General features: G+C 37.7%; 1 protein-coding gene and 2 pseudogenes across 3 annotated transcripts; 1 reads left to right on the forward strand and 2 right to left on the reverse strand.

Moving 5' to 3' along the window:
- Positions 1–2,964: 2,964 nt before the first annotated feature.
- On the reverse strand, positions 2,965–11,508 carry LOC109161689 (annotated as a pseudogene).
- An 867-nt stretch (positions 11,509–12,375) lies between these two features.
- On the reverse strand, positions 12,376–14,268 carry LOC109161876 (putative protein TPRXL). Of its 3 annotated transcripts, XM_019310435.1 has the most exons (3): positions 13,724–13,849; positions 13,302–13,600; positions 12,376–13,271 (listed from the first exon to the last, which is right to left on the reverse strand). In XM_019310435.1, exons 2-3 carry the CDS (start codon positions 13,569–13,571, stop codon positions 12,627–12,629), a joined length of 915 nt encoding a protein of 304 aa, XP_019165980.1. In that variant the 5' UTR covers positions 13,572–13,600; positions 13,724–13,849; the 3' UTR covers positions 12,376–12,626. The 3 variants fall into 3 exon arrangements, with proteins under 3 accessions (XP_019165980.1, XP_019165978.1, XP_019165979.1); XM_019310433.1 differs by lacking the exon at positions 13,724–13,849 and adding an exon at positions 14,131–14,268 and having other exon boundaries at positions 12,376–13,576; XM_019310434.1 differs by having other exon boundaries at positions 12,376–13,600.
- Positions 14,269–15,771: 1,503 nt separating this feature from the next.
- LOC109161873 lies at positions 15,772–18,408 on the forward strand (annotated as a pseudogene).
- Positions 18,409–26,081: the final 7,673 nt, after the last annotated feature.

Raw genomic sequence — 26,081 nt, forward strand, 5'->3', positions numbered from 1 at the left:
CCTATTTTTTGAATGATTTATGCAGATAACACAAATGATTCAAAAAGTAGGCAAATAAACTCCAAGAATGCAACAATCAAGAAAGAAAACACACACACACACACACACACACACACACACACACACATATATATATATATATATATATATATATATATATATATATATATATATGTTCTAGTGCGGTTAGGGTGTCCAGGTGCGGTTGTGGAGTTTAATTTGGGCCTTTCATCTCGCTTAAATCAACATTCAGGATTATCAAAGTTTTTTGGCACAAGTGTCAAATAGGCCCATCTACTACTTCGAAGTGCTCAATTTTTCCCATCAACTAAAACATAATTTAATTAGACACACTTACCTCTAAAAATTTGTCGATTAGCTTTTTTTGTAGGTTACCTCCAGGTTGCCACTCCACTGACATGTAATTTTATTTAAATAAAAATAGTGATGATGTGGTATTTACTTCCTAATCTCTAACGAGAACCCTGGTCAAACATGCGAAATAATTGCGATTCTTCAGTTCTTCATTTCCGTTCTTCGTTCTTCAATCCAGCGACATTACAAACTTCATAATTTCGGATACATACTTTTGTCGCCCATATCACGGATTGCAGATGCAGGAGGCCAGGTCCAATAAAGATCAAACCTTCATTTTCACATAGTTGAGCAAAATCATCACTTTCCGATAAGAAACCATCACCTGGGTGGATAGCCTGAATATCAAAAAATCCAATCTGAATGTCTGGCGTTGTACTGGGAAAATATTAAGCACCAATTATGCAAATTAGTATATGCTATGGACTCATTAATCGGATTGCCGGTCAATTCGAAAAGGGCTCGTCGGTTTCTCTGAATTAATGAATTAAAAATTAGGATTTCGAATTACATGGATGATGGTATCGATTCCTATACGTAATGTGCTTAAATAGGTTGAAACCAATTTTTGCTTGTCCTCTTCAATTCATTCCTTCTTTCGGCAGAAACAAAACAAAGAAACCCATTTGATTACCATTGTGTACGTATGTGTAATTTTTGGCCTGTGTACGTATATGTTAGTTGCTATATACTGTCCATGTAAAACATACATGCCACATAATCAGTGACATGGCTAATTTTGTTATTTAATTGCCATGTCATCATTGCCACATAATCAGTGACCGGGCCAAGTCAGACTCCACCGGAGGTAACCTGCAAAAAAAGCTAATCGACAAATTTTTAGAGGTAAGTGTGTCCAATTAGATTATGTTTTAGTTGATGGGGGAAATTGAACACTTCGAAATAGTAGATGGACTTATTTGACACTTGTGTCAAGTTTTTTTAAAAAATGCGGTGGCAATTTTGTAATTTTTGAGCGAATCTGTGATTAATGTGCGTGAGTTTTGTGCTTAATGTGCGTGCGTTTTGTACTTAATGTTCGTGGGGTTGTGCTTATCGTGAGTAGTTGTTAAAATTTAAAGTCTGTGAGTTAATACTTAAAGTGCGTGGGTTTTGTGCTTAATGTGCGTGATGTTGTGTTTAATGTGCATGGGTTTTGTACTTAATGTGCGTGAGTTTTATACTTAATGTCAGTAGTTGTTGAAACTTAAAGTCTGTGAGTTAATATTTAAAGTGCGTGGATTTTGTGCTTAATGTGCGTGAGGTTGTGCTTAATGTGTGTGAGTTTTGTACTTAATGTACGTGAGTTTGTGCTTAAGATCTAACATTTAAGGTGCGCCTTAACTTATACTTCTTTGTTCCAGACACGCATTTTTTTTTTTTAAATTTTCATTGATTTGAGCCGTTGATCTAAATTTGATCAACTGCTCAGATTTAACCGCACAATCGCACAGGAAGCTATACCCGTACCTGAACCCTTCCCTATATATATATATATATATATATATATATATATATATATGTATGTATGTATATATGTAAGGCAAATAAACCAAACAAATAAATAGTAAACCATTCACACTTCCTTTATTACAAGAACTAAAATTATATATAAACAGCCTCAAAAATAGAAAATCTACATCTACATCTACAATTCTAATTAGAGTGAATAACGTTAAGCGCTGAGACAAAAAGTGTCAGTACTATTATTTCTTAAAATGAATGATTCATATTATTTTGATTTTAGTATTTTTTTAATGATTTTCCTTATTTGTCCTCTATTATATTATTTTTTTCCCTTAAATAACCTAAATTCCATTAGTATAAACTTTAGTAACAGAATATGTTAAGATATATTTTTGTTACATTATTTGTATTAGGAATAACATTAGTTATATTAGGTAGATTGTTATAATTGCTTAGTCAATAGCCTATTAGTTAGGTTATCTATTTATCTCTATTGTTGTAAGTTGTAACCTTCCTAATTGATTATCAATCAAACACAAATTACGTTCATTTGATATCAGATTAGAGTTAGGATCCTTGTTTCTTTCCTCATAATCGGATGCCCACAAACTCCTCTGAACGAACAATGAGCACGGCTACTCCGGCGCCGGCGACCACCGTGCCGAACCACCTCACCTTCGCTCATCACTTCGTGTCGATCAAACTAACGACACGCAACTACCTATTTTGGCGTACGCAGCTCGTCCCCTTCCTACGGGGTCAAGGGCTTCTTGGATTCGTCGACGGAACCACATCGTGTCCACCGGCGTTGATCGTCTCCGCTCCAGTCGCCGGCGATAACAACTCCGATGAAGCGACCTCCACCACGGTGAATCCGTCCTTCACCGTTTGGGTTCAACAAGATCAATCGATCTTATCCCTATTGATCTCCTCTCTCTCCGAGAAGTTCATGTATCTTGCGGTCGGCCGCTCCACCGCGAGAGAAGTATGGTGCTCCATCGAGACAGCCCTCCGATCGTCCACGAGGGTCCGGTGTCTTAACATCCTCGGCCAATTTCTGGCACTCCACCAAGGCGACATGTCCACAGCAGAGTACCTTGGACGCACCCAACTCCTCGTCGAGGACCTCGCACAAGCTGGCCAGCTGATGTCCCTTGATGAACAGAATCTGTACGTCTTCAGGGGACTCCGGCCAGAATACTGGGCAATGGACCTTGGCAGTTTCAGGTAACCCCGTCACCTTGTCTCAGTTATCGGATTATCTGCAAGCCCAGCAGTTCATCCTATTTAATGTTCAATCCACAAGCAGCATATGCCAAAGAAAACTCAGTCATTCAATCAACAGAAGAAACAAAAGACTTCCAGAGAAAAGATCAGGTCAAGAGAATAAGTCTGAACCAACCTTTGCTTCGAGCGGTGAGAGTTGCAGTACTGTGGAACCATACATTACGGAGGCATCTGATGTAAGAAGCCCAGGACCTCTAAGCAAACCCTGAGACATTCCAGCTGGATTGTGCTGCTCAACATGTGGTGGAACCCCAATCTGTCCACTTTGTGGAGGGATGGTGGTCGAGGTGAGTACTTTAGATGATGCAGCAGCCTGTCTTTGCAGGTCAAAAGGATGCTGCTCATGAATTTGGTTGAACCCAACAACCCCCTGAGCAGAATGGTTGGGCACATTGAAGACTGGAGCATGAGTCTGGGCTGGGGGTATAGGTTGTGCTTAGTGTTAAAGTGGATACCCAACTGGGATGCTAAATGACCAGCTTGCTCAGGAGTTTGTTGTTCATATCTCCAACCCTGTGGATGTCCTTTATCTTGTGCAGCAGTTGTATTTAACACAGGCGCAGGTGTAGAAGCTATTGTTGTGTTCTCAGAATTAGATGACTTAGCCGGTAAAAAAGAACTAAGAGTTGCAATAAGTTCAGGAGTTAAAGTAAGCCCCCCTTGAGAAGGTGCTAGTGTGTTACTTGGGGAGGAACTGAATGCAAGGGAATAGCGTCACTACTTGGAGGACCAACTGCTTTTGGAGGAAGTTTAGGATCCGTTTGGAAAGCAGGAAAATGCCTTCTCTGGAAAATGTTTTATGAAAAATGAGTCATTTTTTGTAAAACATTTTCCTTTCCAGTGTTTGGTTGCATTCTGGAAAACTGTTTTTTGTGTGTTTGGTTCATTTTCTGAAAAATGAGTAGAATTGTATAATTAAACATTAATTATTTTATTTAGAATATTACAACATGTATAATAATATATAATAATATAATATTAATTTTAAATATAATAAAAAATAGCTAAGTTTTTTTTTTTTTTTTTAAAAACTAATAATATATCAAAAATATTATGGTGGTGGTGGTGGCGGCGACGGCGATGGTTGCGGTGGTATGGTCGTAGCAACGGCGACGGTGATTGCAGTAGTATGGTGGTGGTGGTGGTGGTGGTGGTGGTGGCGGTGGCGGTGGTGGTAGTGGTGGTGGTGTGATGGTGGTGGTGACGTGGTGGCAGTGATGGCGGTGGTATGGTGGTGGCAACGAGGGTGGTTGCGTTGGTATGGTGGTGGTGGTGGCAGTGGTTGCGGTGGTATGGTGGTGGTGGTGGCGGCAGCGGTTGCAGTGGTATGGTGGTGGTGGTGTGATGGTGATGGTGGCGTCGGTGCGATGGCGGTGGTTGCAGTGGTACGGTGGTGATAGCGGCGGCGATGGTATGGTGGTAGTGGTGGTGGCGACGGTGGTTGCAGTGGTATGGTGATGGTGGCGACAACGATCGTGGTTGCGATGGTATGGTGGTGGTGGCGGCGGCGGTGGTTTGATAATGGTGGTGTAATGACGGTGGTATGGTGGTGGTGGTGGCGGTGGTTGCAGTGGTATGGTGGTGATGGCGGCGACGGTGGTATAGTGGTCGTGGTGGCGGCGACAGTGGTTGCTGTGGTGTGGTGGTGGTGGTGTGCGACGGTGGTTGCGGTGGCGGTGACGATTTGAAGGTGGTGGTGTGGTGGCAGTAGTATGGTGGTGGTGGAGACGAGAATGGTTGCGATGGGGGTGGTGGTGGTATGCTGTTGATGGTGTTGGTGGTGGTAGTGGTTGCGGTGGTATGGTGTTGGTGGTGGTAGTGGTGGTGGTGTGATGGTGGCGGTGGTATAGTGGTGGTGGCAGCGATAATGGTGGTGATGGTGGTGCGGTGTTGATGATGTTGGTGGTGGTGTGATGTTGGTGTAAAAATTGGAAAATGACTTCCCAAAAAAGAGGAAGTTATTTTCCTCCAAAACAAGCTTATTTTCCAAAGTCAACGGAAAATGATTTCTGTTGACTTGATTTTCCAGGCACATTCAAACAATGGAAACTTGGAAAATGATTTTCAGAACTCATTTTGCAAGTTCGTAAAACCTTATTATAGTCCATTTGCAAGGTTCTATCATCAGGAGGCATATTGTAAGCAGTCTGATAGGAAGTCACTTTCTGCACATCTGCATATGGGGGCTGAAGGGAGTCCATCACTCCATTGGTGGTGGCTGAACGGATGCGGCATTAGGCGTTTGTTGAAATTCTAAAACTACTCCATACAGACACTCAGGACCAGCAATATTCAGAACATTTGTGAGGAAATCAGATTGGAGGTACCAAGAATAAAGTGGTCCCATCATCAAATTTCGCAACCCCCGGCACGGTTCTTTGTTCCAAGGTACCTTAGAAACTCTGTATATGAAGCAAAATCCTCTTCACTGTCTGGCAAGAAGAACACAATCTTGAAGCCAACAGCATCAGCATAGTGTTTAGTCAGTAAGTCCAATCCAGAATCCAGATCGGGCAGAGCAATTGACTACATCTGGACTGCAGTTCAGAATAAATAAAATTATTCATACTCAGGACATTTTCATACTAAGTCCATTATAAAAATTAGCGGGGAGAAAACATAAATAACATGAAAACATTTCAAAATTGTTAACTAGTGCATTGCAGAAATTGGAATTTCTTACTCCCTTCAAAATATTAAGGGCCCATTTTACAGTTGACTAGTTCTATATCTTTTATCAAATAGGAAAAAGCATCTACTTGATGTTTTCCGACTTTCATGATGAAAATACTGTTCTGTTTCCACCTACTTTCTAACTTCTTCCAGAAAATGTGAAAATAACAGAAACCAAATGATTTACCAGACAACATAGGCCTATATGACAGTGACAAGGACTTAGAAGATTGTTACTAGGAACATAACAAAAAGGTCTAATGCTTTCACTTGTTGAGGAGAATAAAATGGCTCATCCAAATATATATCTTGTATATATCCATTACTTAATCATATGCATCAGAATTCTATATGACATCATTAAAATTCACTGATCCAACACAGTATTCCTTGTCTCCATAAAAGAAGTATTTAGAACTACTTATTTAGTCAATAGATCAACAAGAAGAGAGCAGTCCCTCTTGACTTCAAACAAAGACTATCAGACTATGCCATCTTGGAATGACTTCATGAGATAAACAACAAAATTATTATAATTCTTATAATAATAATTATTATTATTATACACACAAATATATGTATTGAAGTATCAAACCAACAGTTTAGTCTAGAAAAAGAATCAGGAAACTAAATATGTATGACCTCAATAAATTGGGCAAAAGTAATAAAACATTTCAGAAAAATTAACATAAAAACGTACATCTCAGATTCGATCTCTTCGCCAATAGGAACACAGCGAGCACGACAAACTGGTGTCCCACCCTTGGCAATAAGGCCACGCCATATATAATCATGAGAAGGAGTACCTCTTACACCTGCTGGGGTTAAGCGATGCTTACGAGTACCAAGAGCACCGACTGAACCCATACTGTATTGTTCATCATCCAATCTATTAGGAGGAAGAGAACCATCATAACGAGGCAAGGAACCATCAACCCTTGATCTTTTAGATTCCCTAGGCAGTTGGGAAGCAGCATCATACACATTCCAACCACCAGATGCAGGTCTATTCACTGGCCTCAACACACCTGAAGGAGAAGCTCCAGCTACAGGTGATGATCGTCTCCAATCAGATCCTCCCATCAGATTATGAGGACTTGATTCTTGTAATTTATGCATTGCTGCCAGGTCAGGATATTCAGAGCTGGGAATACCAGGATCAAACCTGTTTTGAGGCCTTATCAGCATATCAAGTCCATGGATACTGTGAGGAGGCAAATGCCCAGGAATATTATTGGGTAGCAGTGGGCGATTATGATCCAATATGCCCATAGGCGATTGTTGATATGGAAAATATTCTCTTCCAGCAGCAAACCCACTGCTGGAATACTCAATGGATATTCTGGGATCATTTGAAAAGCTTGCCCTGCAACCCTTCCTTAGCAAGCATTGCTTCTTCGACACTCCTAAATTCAACAAAAGCATAATTCCGGTCATCAAATGTTTTTATCCTCTCAATCTCGCCAAACAAAATCATTGCATTGTGAAGCATGTCTTCTTCAACATGAACAGAAGGAGGATAGCTTATCCACAATATTTTAGTTGGCTGACCATCTCTTCTACCCCCCAGAGACTGGAACTGCTGTTCAAACACACAGAATAAATAAAGTTTGTGTGAGAATTAATGTTTACTATTCTATGTTAATACAAAGGTTTATTAAGAAACAAAATAAAATAATAAACAGATTGAACGTAGAAATTCACTTCATTTTCAATCCACAAGCACAATATAAAATAGTCAAACCACAACTTTCTGTTAGATCATTAATCATTTACAGTATTCCTAAATTGAGTTTAGAAACTCAAGGTTCACTTTTTAGGTGCCATAAATTGATTAACTTTACTACCATAATATTCAATACATTCACTGATCTTGAGTCTATACATCTTTCACCTCATTAGAAGGTAGTGCCTGTATGCAAAATGAGGAAAAGAAACAAGCAATGCAATAGTGCTGGAAACACAGAAATGAAAGCCCAAAACCAGTTGGAATAGGAAGGAGGAAGCATTATGTGTGGCCTTTTGGACCCAGCATGTGTAGGCTCAGAGTAAGCTGTCACATAATCTTGTGTATGCAAAGCATTCCTATAAGGAAATTGTCCCTCCCTTGCAAAGTCAGGACCTTGCTCCTGCAAAGTTGAGAAGATACTTTAAGTTCATATCAAATGCAAAAACATGGAGAACTATAGTTTCAACCATGATAATAGTAAGCTAAAGGTGAGCCATAACCCAAACAATCAATTTAACACTCAACTTCAGTTACTACACCTAGCAAAGATTAATACTAATAAGTTATTCTTTTTCCACAGGATCTAAATAACTCATACAAAATGCTTTAAAGATCTAACATTCTAATGGGGAAGAAAAACAATTAGCGAGCACCAGATCAATGGATTACACCAACACTTAAAACACATAATCCACAAAGTACTAAAGTAGACCCAGGAAGAATATTTTAAGACCATAATTGAGCCTTTTTCTCATAAAGTATAACTAACCCTTCTTGCAGGATGTGACCTGAGATAATCCACACGAATCTGGTCTCCACTGATCAGCTTCCCATTTATAGTTTTAAGTGCTTCTGTTGCATCTTCCAAACGAGCATAGTCAATATAAGCTGTGCTCCGATCCTTTATGAATTTGAATTCTAGGATTTTGCCAAATTTCTTAAAATGTTCCTCTAATTCTTCTTTAGAAACAGAATGGCCTATCCCAGCCACCCACAGACTTTTGCACGGCTTAGCCTACCAAAGAGAATAAAAATTTAAAATAGATTATATAGCTGAGGTATAGCAAGTTACAACCAATGTATAAAAACACTTGCAGAATGAATGAATACTTCAATAAAGAAAAGAAACACATGTGAGAGGCACTACATACTTGATCATCCAATCAGATCATTTATAATGAGCAAATTTGTTCCAGATTTTCATTATAACAAATTTTCAACAGAGTTATTGAAGATAATGGTATTGACCACACAATTAATGCAGCATCAATCACATTTTCTTTTAGTTACACCAACATATTCTTCTTAGCAAGGCACCACACCGTTAACTAAGCTAAAGTCCTCAGTCATACAAACTCAAGCAGAAACTCAGAAAGAGACAGGTGAAGGGTATGATCATGTTTAAGGGAATTCCTTAATTTATTCTAAGGCATTCAGTCCAAGACTCCAAGATGAAAAACACAGTTGTTAAGCAATGAATCAATGAAACATTAAGACCGCACAGGATTTTCAGAACAGTGGAAGGAAATTGAAGGCGTCATGTTGGGATGGAAATAATGGAATCATCATATTCACAGGATAGAAATTATGAACAAAACCATATCAGGGGATGTGGAGGCAGAGGTTACTTGGAAGATAACCTTTTGTCTCAGTGCAAATATAACTTTTATTCTTATTATTCTTCTATGATTTTACTACACACCACATAAATTTGGCACATAATCATAAGATGTCTCCTCTACTGAAGATAATCTTGATATTCTCCAGGGTAGAGCTTGAAGATGGCAACATTATGCACAGATTGAACTTCAAATCCCTCACCCCCATGCTTATGCTTTTAATTCAAAAAGCTGAACATAAGATTTGAGTATGTCCGACATTCGTTGTAAAAGGTTGATCAATTGGGGAACTGCTATCATGTGAAATTGCATACATTTGAAGTGTTCAGTGGTTTAATTGCACTTTTTTTTTTCTTCAGTGGCCTAATTGCATTTTCAGGTTACGTTCAGTGACCAATTTAAACCTTATTCCAAAATTTTAATTTGTTTACAAAATGTACTATTTCTAAGTATGACTATATATGTTGTAGACAAAGAAATTTTCGATAATATTTAATAAAATTGCAATGTTTATCATTATGAAATTATTAGTTATTCATATATTCTAATTTTTTCTTATTACATTATACTGTATATTTTATATATGGCAGTGCATCGCACGGGTGCAAATACTAGTGTATTAAAAAATTTTGTATTTCTTTGAAATCCTCATCACTCGTATACTTTGCCATTTTTTTTCCATCTGCATCTTCTTCTTTTTTTATTAAACCTAAGAGCATCCCAATTGCGATTTTGATAATATATACTCAATATATAATACATGTTATTCAGTTTCATTTTATACACACTATAGTTTCATTACAATATAATTGAAATATCATTATAGTTCAATTACAATTTTATTTAATAATATGCACTCAATATGTGAGACATGTTATTCAGTTTAATTTTACACATTATAATATTCCATACGTCACCATTAAAGTATCATTATTATTCAACTACACAAAGTGTCATTATAATTCAACTACACATTCATCTGAAAATACTCAACATTCTCGTAGACGCAAAATTAATTATACTAAATGACCGTCATTTATTTTCGTTAAAAGAAATAACGATGATCCAACGGTTATTATTTATAGCCATAGGTTATAAATATATAAATTTTGCAATTATATATAGGCACCATAAAACTCAAATTATTAATGTGTTTATAAAATTCATTTAACTAAAATCTATATTATTATATACTCACATCCACATATTAAAGATTGATTATGGAATGATGAATTGTAATTTTGTATTACGAATCGAAAAAAAAAAAAAAAACAAAATATATCTGCTGCGCAAATACAGTTCACTAGTAGGAAAGGGACAAGTAACTGAAACTGAAACAATCAGCTTCAAACAGTACAGAAGCCCTGCCACCTTCAGAAATAAATGATGTTACTAGAGTACAACCAACTCAGCGTAATAAATTGCACAAACATTTTGTTTCAATTTTATTACTATCTACATTTTTTTTCTCTCAGCTTCCCATATCATTCTTATTATCTCAGAAATAAGACAAAAGAAGATATTTTTAATTTATTATACCACATCTCCACTACAACTTCAAACTACAATATCCAAGGACTAGGATCAAAACTCAAAAGCGCTTTCTGGTTTTCTCTTTTTCTTCATATGAGACCATGAGTACACTATTAAGAAACATTTCTAAACCCAAGACATTCAGAAACCCTGAAAGGTGTGTCTTAACAAGTTCTGAGTTTTCATTAATTAATTAAATATATATTAGAACGGAATCCAACAAAAATAAAACCAGTTACCATAGGACCTAGAAATTGAATCACCTAAGTCACTTTATTTACTCCTCATTGGCACATTCCATACGATTATCCCCATCCAAAAGTAAAGTGAGTCCATAATCCCTTCCGTAGACACACACAGTATTAGGTTTCTCTGAGATACTGCTACTAGGGTAACTTTCTATGTCACACAAATGCAATTAACAGTAGATGCCATCTAAAACACTTTAGTAGAACTATAAGATTAGTTAAAGAGTGATATGAATGGGACATTGGGACTAAGGTGTAACTATGAAAACTTTCCATTCTCCCAACAACAAATAAAAACAAGAGGAAAGAAAGATGAAACGCTTCAAGAATATTTAACCTGAATTACTTGGTCAGTATTACTTGAATCAGATAACAATGTATAACAAGTTTCATTTGGAAGCATACCTTCAGAAACGTACATCAGTCTTCTCCTTGTGCCAGCAACCTTGTTCCGTGATTTATTCTATTCCACATATTGCCTATTGTTGAGACACAGATTCTCATATCCACTTCCGAAATCTCAAAACAAGCCCACGATATTCTTGGAACAGTGATCCCATATCTGCAAAGATGTCATTATTTCATGAATAAAGAAGTGCTACACAGATATGCCTCAACAAGTAAATACTACTTCAGTATTGTCAAGGAAAGATAGTCAAATGACTAACTTTAGATCTCACATGTGTTGACACAATTCTGCATGGTTGCTTGTGGGAGAGACGGAAATATAGACCTATCTACACCATTCAAAAGATAATAATTTTGCATAGACAAGATAGACGACAAACTTCTGATGTGGGTGACACTATTAACTAGAAAGATGGAATGAAAACATTAGGGAATGACCCCTTTAATGTGTGACAAATGCAGAAAGAGAAGTTCTTCAAAGGTTCAATTATCCCTCAAAAAAGTATTTGCACCCATTCTGTAGTCCTTTTTTCTTTTGAGGTAGTAGGGGAGTACTTGCAGAAGTTGGACTAAGGGAAACACATCCTGCATCTATTGATTCTTTTGCAAGGATCATATTTACCAAGTCTCCAATATATACTCCTTTGCCAGTATTTAGTTTATGCACAATGCAGCTGCTATAAAATTTTATTCATTTCCTTTATCTAAGTTGGGAGAATTAAAGGATGGAGTAAGAATTTAAAAGTGGTGAGCTACATAGTAGAAGGGGACAATACGAGAAGTTCTTTTTAAGTTATAGAGTTCAGAGAAATAAGGAATCATGGTTCCCCTTGGTGTCAAGGTGGCTTCATCCCAATTAATTAGAAACTAGTATGCACAAATATTATATCAAAGTCTGGGCACAAAGAAACTTTCATGGCCATACTTACACGACTGGTGGCAGAACGCTGTATGCACAAAGCATCGTAGCAATTAGCAGAAAAAGAATGGCAAGAGATGAAACAAAAGTTCTTCCAGACAGGAAAAACCAGTAATATATCAAAAACCGTAGCAGAAGAGACTGTATAGTGTATAGAGAGAAGTACATAGAGAGCCCTAGGTAAAAGTACATACAACCGAATTATGCGTTCAAACCCGCCTGCTGTGATATGTACTACTCACGTTACCCAAACAAAAGTTCTTCCAGACAGGGAAAACCAGTAATATATCAAACCATAGCAGAAGAGACTGTATAGTGTATAGAGAGAAGTACATAGAGAGCCCTAGGTAAAAGTACATACAACCTAATTATGCGTTAACATCCGCCTGCTGTGATATATCTCTGAGCATGTCCACTGTACTACTCACGCCATCCAAAGCATGACGCACCAAAATATTAACTCGCCTCAAAATTCTTGCGGCGTTTTCCCAAGCTGCTATTCTTTCCTTTGTTACTTTCAGCGAGGCCTCCATTTCGATGATGCATTCATTAACTTTCTGATCACGCTGCTTCAGGTCATCAGCCTTACCACACAACTCGGGTGTGGAGGGTGTGGTGGGTAATGGAGACAGTTCAAAACCCCCCTTGCTATCATGGGTGTGTGACAGGGCAGGGATGTCCTTGGTGTGTGACACGGCAGGGATGTCCTCGGTGTGTGACACGGCAGGGCTGTCCTCGGTGTGTGACACGGCAGGGCTGTCCTCGGTGTGTGACACGGCAGGGCTGTCCTCGGTGTGTGACACGGCAGGGCTGTCCTCGGTGTGTGACACGGCAGGGCTGTCCTCGGTGTGTGACACGGCAGGGCTGTCCTCGGTGTGTGACACGGCAGGGCTGTCCTCGGTGTGTGACACGGCAGGGCTGTCCTCGGTGTGTGACACGGCAGGGCTGTCCTCGGTGTGTGACACGGCAGGGCTGTCCGTGTGTGACACGCCGTGGCTGTCAATGTATAAAACACTCTGGCTGTCAATGTGTGACACACTGTGGCTGTCTGAAACTGAAACGCCCCGGATTGCCAGTGCCCGGGTGTCAGAACCCCCCGGGCTGTCAACGATGCCATTCAGTAAGTTGTTGGCATCATTCAGTAAATTGTTGGCATCTTTCAGCAGACTTTCTGTCCTAATCAGCTTGCACAACTTAGATTGCCAACCTACTAACACTTTTTCTGCTTGATCAAGATCATTTCTTAATGAATGCATAGTGTTTTCTTGATCTTCGACCATCTTGGTCCATGCCAATAGCACATGATCAGTCATGACACCTGATACATAAAAAATATATAGATAAGATTCCAAAAAACAGCAATAGGCAAAATAACAGACTCCCAGAAATGAATTCTCTAATCAAAATTCAATTCCTAAGATACTGCTTTCTTGATCTTGACAATCTCGGTCCATAGCAATTGTACTATATCCCCCATTCCGACTCAAAGGGTAGGTAGGGCTAAACCAAAAGAAAAAGATTCCAAAAAACAGCAATAGGCAAAATAACAACTCCAAGAAATGAATTCTCTAATCAGTTTGAAAATTCAATTCCTAATAAATGGATACTGCTTTCTTGATCTTGACAATCTCGGTCCATAGCAATTGTACTATATCCCCCCTTCCGACTCAAAGGGTAAGGGTAGGGCTAAACTAAAATAAAAAGATTCAGGAAAAATAACAGACTTTCTTACTGCTTTCTTGATCGACAATCTCGGTCCATAGCAATAGTACTATATCCCCACCTCCGACTCAAAAGGTAGGGCTAAACCCCAAAAAACAGGCTAAATAACAGACTATCCCCTGATTAGAAAAAAAAAAGGAGAAGAATTACCTTAAAAATTTCTGAGGGACGGGGCGGCGACGGCGGCGACGGGACGGCGGGACGGCGGAACGGAGGAGACGAGGAGAGAGAGACGGGTTGAGGAAGAATCAGGGTTTAGCCGTTTAGGGTTTATTTATAACATCGGTCTAATGGCCAATATATATATATATATATATATATATATATATATATATATATATATATTTATTTATTTATTTATTTATTTATTTATTAGCGTACAATTATACATATATTTATTTATTTATTATTATTGTTATTTTTATTTTTAGAATTTTAAAAAATCATTTGTCCGCCTGGCCCACTTCGCTCAGGTACTTGTTTTTTAACTTTTGATGCCGCCTTTATTTATTCTCACTTGCTCTTCAGTGTTTACTACCGCTCATGATAAAAGTTCGTCTTCAATCTCCACTTTTTTTTTTTTTGAAGAAAAGGAAAGCTTAGATTAAATCATGATAAAGAGCATTACAAATGAAAGAATGAGGGTTAGCAAACCACTCCATACGTTCAGACTTAAAAACAGACTCCCTAGCTAAGAGGTGGGCAGTCCGGTTCGCAGAACGCTTAACAAACGAGATACAACTGTGAGTAAAAGAACTCAATGTATCTTTTACATCCAAAAGCAGTAAATCAAAAGAGGAGGCAGAAGCTAAGTTTTTGAGTCCCTGGACAGCCAATAAAGAATCAGTCTCCACATGTAGATGATCCAGATTAAGAGCTTTTGACCAATTGATGGCTTCCCTGATTGCAAGAGCTTCTGCTTCACTGGGAGAAAAGGAACCAGTCCATGGTGAGCAGGCAGCTGCAACAAAATTCCCGTGGTCATCACGAAGCACCCATCCGAGACCCATCTTGCCGGCATTGACATCCAAAGCCGCATCAACGTTCAATTTCATCCACCCTGGCTGGGGAGTTTGCCATCTCACAGTGCATGGATTGTGCTGCTGGATTTGTAAATATTCTAGTTCATTGCACTCATTCCAATCCTTGAGAAAATTCCATGAGCTCCTCACGATAGATGCAGCAGGCGAAGCAATGTTTTTCCAGACTCTGTCATTTCTCGCACGCCAAATGAACCAACAGGTTAGAACAAACAAACTGAGGTGTGATGATTGCATGGTACGGAAGGCCTGAGACAACCATTCTGAGCAATTTTGGAAGGAGTCCTTGTCCGGCACATGATCAAAGTTGGACCAGCAATCAGTAGCAAATTTACAGTGAGCTAAAAGGTGAAAATCTGATTCAACTACTTCATGACAGAGAGGGCAAAGAGGTGAGCAGTCCACATTTTTCTGGCGGAGCTTATCTGCTGTTGGAAGGCAACCTGTGCAGGCTTGCCAAATGAAGGTCTTCGCTCTTGGAGGAATATGCAACTTCCAGACCACAGCCCATTCCTTTGACGCATCATTGGATAAATCTCCCATAATAGAGTTGTAGCAGCTTCTAACAGAGAAAGTACCTTTAGCGTCTTTATCCCATATCACCAAATCTTCTCTATTGCCATGAGGGATGGGAATGCTTAGGATCAGCTGAGCATCTCTATGGTTAAAGATTTCCTTTACCATCTCCACTTGGTGAGCTTAGTTTATGCTTTTGCATATAATTTTGTTATTTGTTCCCTTAGTTCTAAAAGAGGTTTTTGAATCTGCGGTTTTGGTGTTTAGTTCACTTAGGGTTTTCCCCTTTCATTTCGTGCGAACCTTGGCTTGGTTGGGTTTAATTTATGGTTTTCTTACTTTCTCAAGTTCGAATCTGCGTTTTGTTTTCGACCTCAATTAGGGTTTTTTTTTTTTCCCTGTTCATTTCGCTAGAGTTTGAACTTATTTTTTTTCTCTGTTTCCATATGTTGGCTGTTTCACTGATTTTCTTGTGTTTACATGGCTGGGACCAATATGAATCAGTAATTGAGTAATGTTCGCATCTCTTGACGATTTGTTGACAGGTCACATTTGGTCTTTTGCTGCACATTCTAATAAAAAAAACATTTTGTTCTTCCAACAAGATCTGTGGCTGTACATCTGTTGTTCTGCGTAGCAATTAGAAGTTTAAAAAGGGTGGAAGTTAGTGTTTTGGGGACTTATTGGAGCAAAGTTTGTGACTTTTGTTTCTGGTTTGCAAGTTTGGTGTAATGGAGCAAGGTACAACATCAAACTCAGTTCCAGCAGCTGAGCCTATTGATAAGTCTAGGATCTTGGATATAAAGCCCATAGTTCCAGTATTTCCATCTGCAAATGGGATGTCAGCAAGCGGCGCTCCCCAACCTTCACCCTTTACTTGTGTTCCTCCATCTGGTCCTTTCCCTCCTGGAGTTGCTCCTTTTTACCCATTTCTGGCTCCAAATGACTCAGGTAGACAAACTGAGCAAACTCCATTTGGTTTTACTCAGCCTATATCCCCTGTTCCTTTGAACTCATTCAGAACTCCAATGTCAAATGGTGATACTGGGAGGTCAAGGAGGACCACAAGAACTGTTGTAGAAGATGATGGTTATAGTGACCAGAGTGATCAGTTTGACTTTGGCGTTCATGTGAATGATGTTGAAGACACCAGTACTGCAAGGAAAAGGGGAAGACCTTCGAGAAAGACAAGGAGACATGCCCATCAAGGTGAACCACTTGCTGAGGTGGATTATGAACCTATTCTACATGGTTTCCTTGAATCATTTAAACTAACTGAAATAGATATGTTTAAAAAAGCTGATGGTGACAAGGATCTAGTTGGATGTATGATTTGTTCTGAAGAAAGATGACCCAGATTGAAGAGATGAAAGACCCATCTCCAGGATCTGCCAGACGTCCAGACTTGAAGGCTGGGACAATGTTGATGACGAAAGGAGTTCGTTCGAATCAGACAAAGAGGGTCGGGAATGTACCCGGGATTGAAGTTGGTGATATCTTCTTTTTCAGGATGGAGTTATCAGTTATGCGGGGTTGGATTACATTCTCCAAGCATGGCTGGAATAGATTATATGAGTGTCAAGTTATCTACGGATGATGAGCCTATTGCTGTCTGCATAGTCTCATCAGGTGGATATGATGACGAGGGGGATGATGGGGATGTGCTAATTTACACTGGCCAGGGTGGAGTACAGAGAAGGGATGGACAAATGTTTGATCAGAAACTTGAAAGGGGAAATCTTGCTTTGGAAAAGAGTCTGCATCGTGCCAACGAGGTAAGAGTTATTAGGGGTGTGAAGGATACTTGGACTACCGGGAAGATTTATGTCTATGATGGTTTATACAAAATTCAGGAGTCATGGGCAGAGAAAAATAAGTCTGGATGCAATGTTTTCAAGTACAAATTGGTTAGAACACCTGGACAGCCTGAGGCTTATGCCTTGTGGAAATCAATTCAGCAATGGAAGGATGGTATTAGTTCAAGGACTGGGGTCATCCTTCCAGACCTAACTTCTGGTGCGGAGAGTCAACCAGTTTCTCTAGTAAATGATGTTGATGATGAGAAGGGACCTACTTATTTCACATACATTTCAACTCTTAAAAACCCAAAGCCCTACGAAATGCCTAGTCATACTTTCAGCTGTCATTGTCATGGTGTGTGCCAGCCTGGGGACTCCAACTGCTCTTGTATCCAGGGAAATGGAGGTTTTCTGCCTTATAATGCACTAGGGGTTCTCTTGACCTACAAGGCTTTGATACATGAGTGTGGTCCATCCTGCCCTTGCCCTCCCAATTGCCGAAATTGATTATCTCAAGCAGATCTTAAGGTCCGGCTCGAGGTCTTTAAAACAAAGAACAGAGGTTGGGGACTTAGGTCCTGGGATCCTATTCGTGGAGGTTGTTTTATCTGTGAGTATGCCGGAGAAGTCATTGATGCGTCTAGGTCAGATGAATTTGGAATTGATAGCGAAGATAATTATATATTTGATGCCTCCCGGAACTATCAGCCATTGGAGAAGGTACCTGCTGATAATGGTGATTCTGCCAAAGTCCCATTTCCTCTTGTTATAAGTGCAAAAAACAATGGGAATGTAGCTCGGTTCATGAACCATAGTTGTTCACCCAATGTGTTCTGGCAGCCAGTTGTACGTGAAAGTAACAATGGTGCTTTTTACCATATTGCCTTTTTTGCCATCAGGCATATACCTCCCATGCAGGAATTAACCTTTGATTATGGGATGGTTCGGTCTGATAAAGCAGAGCAAATGAGGAAGAAGTGCTTGTGTGGATCGTTAAACTGCAGAGGATATTTTTACTAGTCATCAACCTGGAGTATGGGGTTTCTACATATCTAATATATCCTTTGCATAAAGGTTAGTAACCTCTATTCTCCTGTTCCTATTCAACAATTTTCTCCCATTTATTTTTAGCTGCTTCTGTTGACTTCTCAGTGCTTTGTTTATTGAAATTGTATGAGTGGTGTTTCTATCCTGTGAAAGTTTTGGTTGCACTTGACTAGTTTGGATTTAAAGTACAGAATTATCCTCATTGAAGAAAATCTAATTAAGAACATTCCATTTAATAGAAAAGTATAAAACAGGATGAATTCACTTTATGCTTTCTCAATCTAAACTTGTAAAATATATTTTAATGATCTTCATGAGGTGCAAAATAACTGTTCAGGTAAATCTTTTTGTAGCCGATTGAGGTCTAAAATTTGTTTTAAAAATGTTTTGATAAATGTTTTTGTAGCCAATTGACACCTGAAAATGTCATTTAGTTGTAGAATTCTAGTCTAAGTGGACTTTTAGGTCCTTTTAGGATTTGGGGTTTATTTTGGGTTGGTGTCTATGCTGGTTATAGTGAAAAGTTATTCTAGTCTGGTTTGAAAATTGAAATGAATATAATGATTTAAACTGAGATAAATAATCCATCGTGTTTGATGTTGCACCAACAAATTTATAGTCTCAATGTTTAGTAGTCTAGGCAGATCCAGTTATAGTCTCTAGATACTTGTGGTTACGGAGGATTTCAGACACCATAAACATATAGTTTCTGTAAAGGAGTACAAAAAGAATACTGGTTTCCAGCAAAAAAGGTTAGAAAATTCTGATTTGAATCCCCATATTCTTGAATTTTATTAAATTACTGTGGGTTCTTACTACTGAAAAACTTCTAGAAGACTGAAAAACTTCTAGAAGTTGCAAAGGGCATGTGGTACTGCAGTATTCATCACAATGTCACATTTTGTACATTGTTATTGATGCATGTATCTTCTGGAATTTAAGAAGATTGTTGGGTATTTCAGAGAAAAGATGCATCTTATTAACTGATGAAACACTGCTTAAATACACAGATGAAACTGACAAACAAAAGATAGTCACTAACTAGCTAATATCAAGCCACTAAGTCACTAACAAGTAACTGACAATTAAACTCCTAAAGACTTGGTAAATAAAAACAAACTAAACATGGGAATAAACTGAAAAATAGAGTAAATACCAGCCAAGGTCCCTCGAGTTTGGTGGTTTCACCACCTATAGTCCCTAACTTTCGTAATTACCATTTGTGGTCCTCCGAGTTGCGAAAACTGACCTGCTACCATCCTCCCGTTAGTTCCTATAGTCTAAACCGTCAAAAGCAGGGATACAAACGTCATTTGCCATATTGATCCTTGTACTGCCCGTCTGCCACAAGTGGTGTTGCTCCGGCTGAGCTACACGGAAAAAGGACATGAAGGGGGAGATGAGAAAAGGCAGGAGCAAGCTAAGTTATCCAAAATTGTGCTCCATTAGCTTCAAGAACTCACGAAAATCAATGTTCCCATCTTTGTTGTCATCATATGCCATGATCATCTTCCTGCAATCCTCACGCGAAAGCTCTGAGAAACTCATTCACCCATTCTGCAGAGGATCCTCTCCACCTCATTTTCGTCTATGAACCCATCACCATTCTCATCAAACACGTTGAACCCATCGTCATTCCTATATTGTGGTATAGCTATAGCAACAAGGAAATCACTTGCAGCATCCCCATACCAATCCCATACAAATACATAAACATGATTCTGTATATTACTTACTGAGTTATTGGGTTTGGTGGCCGATTGTTTATACGGACAAACCGGAGGAACCCTTGCAGGTTTCTGTAAACCTTTGCCTGAAAAAAAATCACAAAACAAGTAGGATTGAAACAAAATCCCAACAATTCCAAGCCTTGATCTTGAAAACCCTAACAATCAATTTTGAAAGCCATATGTAGAAAGATGCGTGTGAACCTTTTACCATGATGAAATCGAAGAGAAGGGGCAAAAGGTTGACAGTTGGAACAATGAAGAGCGGTAACAAACATGCCAAGTAGATCTATTTTTCGTGAAATTGAGAATAAGAATTGAATCAATAAGTTGAATTTGGAGATGAGATTCACCGGAAACACCCACTACCACGCCGGCACCCACTGCTCAATCGCGACCATCGTCAACAGCCGCCGGATCTGCCTAGCTACCACCGGATCTTCTCGCCTCGCGTCAACTGTTTGCCGGAAAGAAACAAAAAGTCGTCGTTCGTCGTTGCTCCTTCACCGCTGACCCATCTTTGTCGTCGATTAATAGAGAGAGAGAGAGAGAGAGAGAGAGAGAGAGAGATATATATATATATATATATATATATATATATATATATATATCAACCGCTGGAAATAGAGGATGTCGGTGTCGATCTGCTAGGTTGCCGTCGTGCCCTGCTCGCCGGGAATAACGGAGGTCGCCGGAGGAGATGAGAGTGTTGCTAGATCCGCTGCTGCCACCATTCTCATGGCTCGTCGGGAAGGAAAGTTGTCGCCGGTAGTTGCTCCTCTACGTTAATCTCTAAGATATCAATACAATATGTAAAAAAAAAGAATTGTATATGGGAAATGACATTTTTACCCCAGCTTTTGACGGCTTAGACGGCAATGTCTAACGAGAGGATGGCAGCAGGTCAATTTTTGCAACTCGGAGGACCACGGATGGTAATTACGAATGTTAGGGACTATAGGTGGTGAAACTACCAAACTCGAGGGACCTTGGCTGGTATTTACTCCTGAAAAATAACTGAAGCTAAGTCTTTCTCTCAAGTCTTCAAATCTGCCCTTTGCAAGAGGCTTTGTAAATATGTCTGATAACTGGTCTTCAGTCTTGCAATACTTTAGTCGAACTGCACCATTTTTCTGAACATCTCTGATGAAAAATAACTTGATGCTGAAATGCTTAGTCTTGCCCTGAAAAATTGGATTGTTTGAGATAGCTATAGCTGCTTGATTATTAACCATAACTCCAGTACTTGCCTTTTGCTCTAAATGCAGATCACTTAGAATTTTTCTTAGCCATAAGGCATGATTAACAGCTGTTGTTGTTGATATGAACTCAGCTTCAGCGGTTGATTGAGCCACAATTTCTTGCTTCTTTGAACTCCAAGTAAAAATTTCAGATCCAAAGTTGAAACAGAAATCGGAAGTGCTTTTCATGTCATCTATGGACTCTACCCAATCATTGTTAGAATAACCTTGCAATTCAAAATTTGGTGTATGACAGAACTTAACACCAAAGCTTAAAGTTCCCTTCACATAACGGAGAACTCTTTTTGCAACCTTGAAATGAGACTCACTAGCACAATTCATAAATCTTGAAAGAACACTTACAACATACATGATATCCGGTCTTGTTGTCGTAAGATACATCAAGCAACCAATCAAGCTTCTATACATGGACTCATTCACTTTAGTTGTTCCATCATCTTGACATAACTTCTCTTTTGGACACATAGGAGTGCTCACACTCTTACAATCATCCATGTTAAATTTCTTTAGGATCTCATTTGCATACTTATGTTGACAAATGAAGATTTCATTTCGTCTCTGCTTGATTTCCATTCCGAGAAAATATGACATTTCTCCAAGTTCAGTCATTTCAAAGACGCTCATCATATCTTCTTTGAACTGTTGAATAAGCTCAATGTTGCTATCAGTCACTAAAACATCATCAACATATAAAGAAACCACCAGAAAATGATTTCCATCGTCTTTGATATATAACGTGGACTTACTAGGACTTTTGACAAAGTCTAGTTTCAGCAGGTATTCATCAATTCTGCTATACCAGGCTCTTGGAGCCTGCTTCAAGCCATATAACGTCTTTTTCAACAAATAAACCTTGTCTTCATCCCCTTTTGTAGCAAAGCCTTCAGGTTGCTCAACATAAATTTCTTCCTCCATAAAGCCATTTAAAAAGGCTGACTTGACATCGAGTTGGTAGATTTTCCATTGCTTTTGTGCTGCAATAGTTAGTAACATTCTAATTGTATCTAGCCTTGCAATAAGAACAAAAGTATCAAAATAATCTACTCTAAAAACTTGAGCATACCTTTTAACCACTAACCTTGCTTTATATTTGTTGAGTGACATATCAGCATTTTTTTTATGAATACGGAATACCCATTTCACTCCAATCACTTTCTGATGTTGAGGTCTTTTAACTAACTTTCAAGTCTGATTTTTTTCAATCATAGCGAGCTCCTCCTGCATTGCGGCCCTCCAATTGAGATCGAGATCTTTCTCTGCTTCCTGATATCTTGCTGGTTTAAGCACAACAACGTTGCATCTCTGGTAGATATCAGCAACTAATTTAGTGCCACGAACAGGAGGATCGTCAATTAACTTGTTGTAATTCAAACCATTTGAGCATAAATAAATGGATTTAAACTCTAAGATTAATCTCAATTTGCAGTTCTCATCATCAAATTAAGGTAGGATTAGGATGAGAACTGCGAATTTGGATCGATCTTAGGGTTTAAATCTCTTTTATTCATGCTCAAATTGGGATCTTAAGTATTAAACAATGAAAATACCCTTAAAATTTTTAACTTTTAGCATGTCTTAAAATGATGAGTGACTAGCGTGATGAATTTTGACATTAAAACAATAGTCGTGGATTAAAATTGGTACCAACACAATAATCGTGGACGAAAATTGATAGGAATTAAACATGTGGACCAAAACTGTCATTTTAATAATACTTGTGGGACTAAAATTGGTATTTGCTCTAATTAAAAATTAAAATACATAAAAACATAAATTTTATTTTAAAATATTATTATTTATATCAAAATTATATTTTATATTAAAATAAGTATAGTAAACAAAATAAAAGTTTTAAATTATACAAATACAAATTATTAGCATATGAATAGAATTTGGTGCAAAATTTTGATGTAAATGGATTGGAAATGAAAAAATAAAATTTATATGCTGAAAATATTTTTTTAATGCAATATTTAGTGCAAAATTTGATAGGTCGAGATGGCCTTGTAACGCCTATATATCTTGACCAATCCACCGAGTCATTAACACGATTAGGAGGAGTTTTTATGGTGGGATACAAAAGTAGGACACTTTTTAAGGCAAACAAAGATAGTAAAAGTGATTTCTTGGAAAGTATGTTTGCTTAACATAAAATGCAATCTCAGAGTGCATGTTAGCTTTTTAGTAAAAAAAAATAGTTTAAATATAAAAGAATGTAGTACTATATGTGTGTTTGTATAGTATTGTAAAAGTAAATATATACGTATAATTATAAACGTGTACTTGTTTTTTTTTTTTTTTTGAAAAATATATACTTGTTTTTAGTTAATTATTACGTAATCATTTGTAGTGCATTAATATTGCATAGTAGTTAGTTAATTATTACATAATCATAGAGGTGAAAAGTTGAAAGAATGACTAAGGATCGAGTCTCATCAGCGGGAATGTGGGAGCAACCTCTCAAAGTAAGAGGGGCTCCTTGTGCGCAGTGGGCAAAGGTCTAGCCTCTATGGTTTATGTTCAGTTGAGTTACCATGATTTACATTCTCTCAAATGTTCTGTCGGATCGGGGTGTGAGGGGGCCTTAGGGTTAGGGTTCAACCTTTTTGAAGAATTATTACATAATCATTTTGAAACTTAAATGTAATTAGCAATAATTTGTAATTAGTGTATAATAATGATTAAACTAAATTGTTTAAATATTAGGAATCATAAAAGTAATAATATTAGTAAGAGTTAATACCCAAAATCGTCCTCGATTATAGTAGTTTTTCTCAATTTTGTCCTAAACGACTTTGGTGACCTAATATCGTCCCAGACTTTTGTGTTTCGCTCAATTTAGTCCTCCATTTGTTATTTCGTCAAATTGATGTTAAATAAAGAGACAATTCAGTAATGTCAATATTGATCTCTCTTTACTTTCAACTTCTGAAGTGCGAAATTCCTATTTCTTGTACGAATTACACCCAGAATTACTCCCGGACATGCAAATCAAATTTTATATTCGCAGTTTTAGGAGTAATTCTGTAAGTAATTCGTAAAAAAAAAAAAAGGCTTTCGCAGTTCACATGTCTATGAGTAAAGAGATGCCAATATTAAAATTACTGAATTGTCTATTTTATTTAACACCAAATGGACAGAATAACAAATGAGGGACTAAATTGAGCAAAAACACAAAAGTCTGGGACTAAATTGAGCGAAACACAAAAGTCTGGGACGATATAGCGAAACACAAAAGTCTGGGACGGTATTAGGTCACCAAAGTCGTTTAGGACGAAATTGAGAAAAACCACTATAATCGAGGACGATTTTGGGTATTAACTTTTTTTTTTGAATGTTACTGGCTCTATTACATTGTAGTATGTGTTCATATACTTTCTCAACCTACTGAAACATAAAGAACCAATAACACCTCCACTGAGGCTCGAACTCACAACCTTCCAAATGGAAGTCCAACCCGGATACTATAAGACCATATAGTCCTGGTTGGGTATTAACTCATATTAGTAATATAATTACATAATGACTTCGGTGTACTTAGATAAACTAGTAATTGACATGTGCGTTGCACGGTATGTAAATTAAAAAGTATTAATTGTGTGGATGTTATGTTATAAATTGTGTGAACTAATGCGGTTAAAATTTATAACATATAAATGAAATATGTTTGGAAATTCAACAAAAACAATATGAAAATGGTATATTACAAATAGTTGCAAGGTGATGGTACTAAAAAAAAAGAAAACTTTACAAAATTACAAATTATTGAAAACTTAATGATATACAATATTAGTGGTTGATGTAGTAGTTGAACTTGAGTCTTTTACTAATCTAGTATTTGCACATGTGCGAAGCACGGCCATAAATAATAATAATATAATTAAACCAATGTTGCAAAAATCGCGCCTAGGCGCCATTGCTCCGCCGCGAGGAACGGCCTCCTCCGCGGTCGGCCGCCTAACCGGCCGGTTCGGCGGTTTGGCGGATTTTTTTTTTTTTAATGTCGGAATAGTTTCGGAAGGCATAACTTTTGACTCGGTTGTCCGTTTTGGACAATTTTTTTTTTCAAATCGCGTATTTTTTCGAGATCTATACACCGCAAACGGCCGAAGGCAGTTTGGTCCACTAATTTTTCAAAAAAATGCTTCTTTAGCTCTTCATTTTAGTTTTTATGTATTTAGATGGTTTAAACAATCTTTTGAACAATTTTACAACCACTTTTGTAAATAGTTTCTAAGAAATAACTATGAAAATCTTATGTTTTAGTACTAAATTTTAAAAATTTTTAATTTTTAAATTTTTTTTTAATTAAAAATAATAATAATAATAATAATAATAATAAAAAATCGGCGCCTAGCGTGTTTTGCAACATTGAATTAAACAATATAACATAATAATAATAAAAATGAATAAAATTTTATTATTAACACTGAAATTATATTACACATTATTAAAAAAAATTACTCCGTAGTAAACTAATTTTTTAATCATACTCACATACAGATTGTCCACTATTATCCCTAAAAATTAAAATTTTTAATCTCCTTGGATTACTTACTCTTTAGAGTGTTACATACATTTGATCATGATTAAAGACAGACTTTCCTAAAACAAACTCACGTACGATATAGAAAAATGCTAAATATAGTATACAATTATGTGAATTTAATTCAAGAAAGTTTATACAATAATGTTACATATATTATACAA

Source organism: Ipomoea nil, unplaced genomic scaffold, assembly GCF_001879475.1.
Source record: "Ipomoea nil cultivar Tokyo-kokei standard unplaced genomic scaffold, Asagao_1.1 scaffold2926, whole genome shotgun sequence".
NCBI lineage: Eukaryota > Viridiplantae > Streptophyta > Magnoliopsida > Solanales > Convolvulaceae > Ipomoea > Ipomoea nil.

Bases quoted from the DNA above. Each gene is read 5' to 3' on its own strand.
- LOC109161876 (XM_019310433.1), bottom strand. From the start codon at position 13,571: ATGACTGATCATGTGCTATTGGCATGGACCAAGATGGTCGAAGATCAA.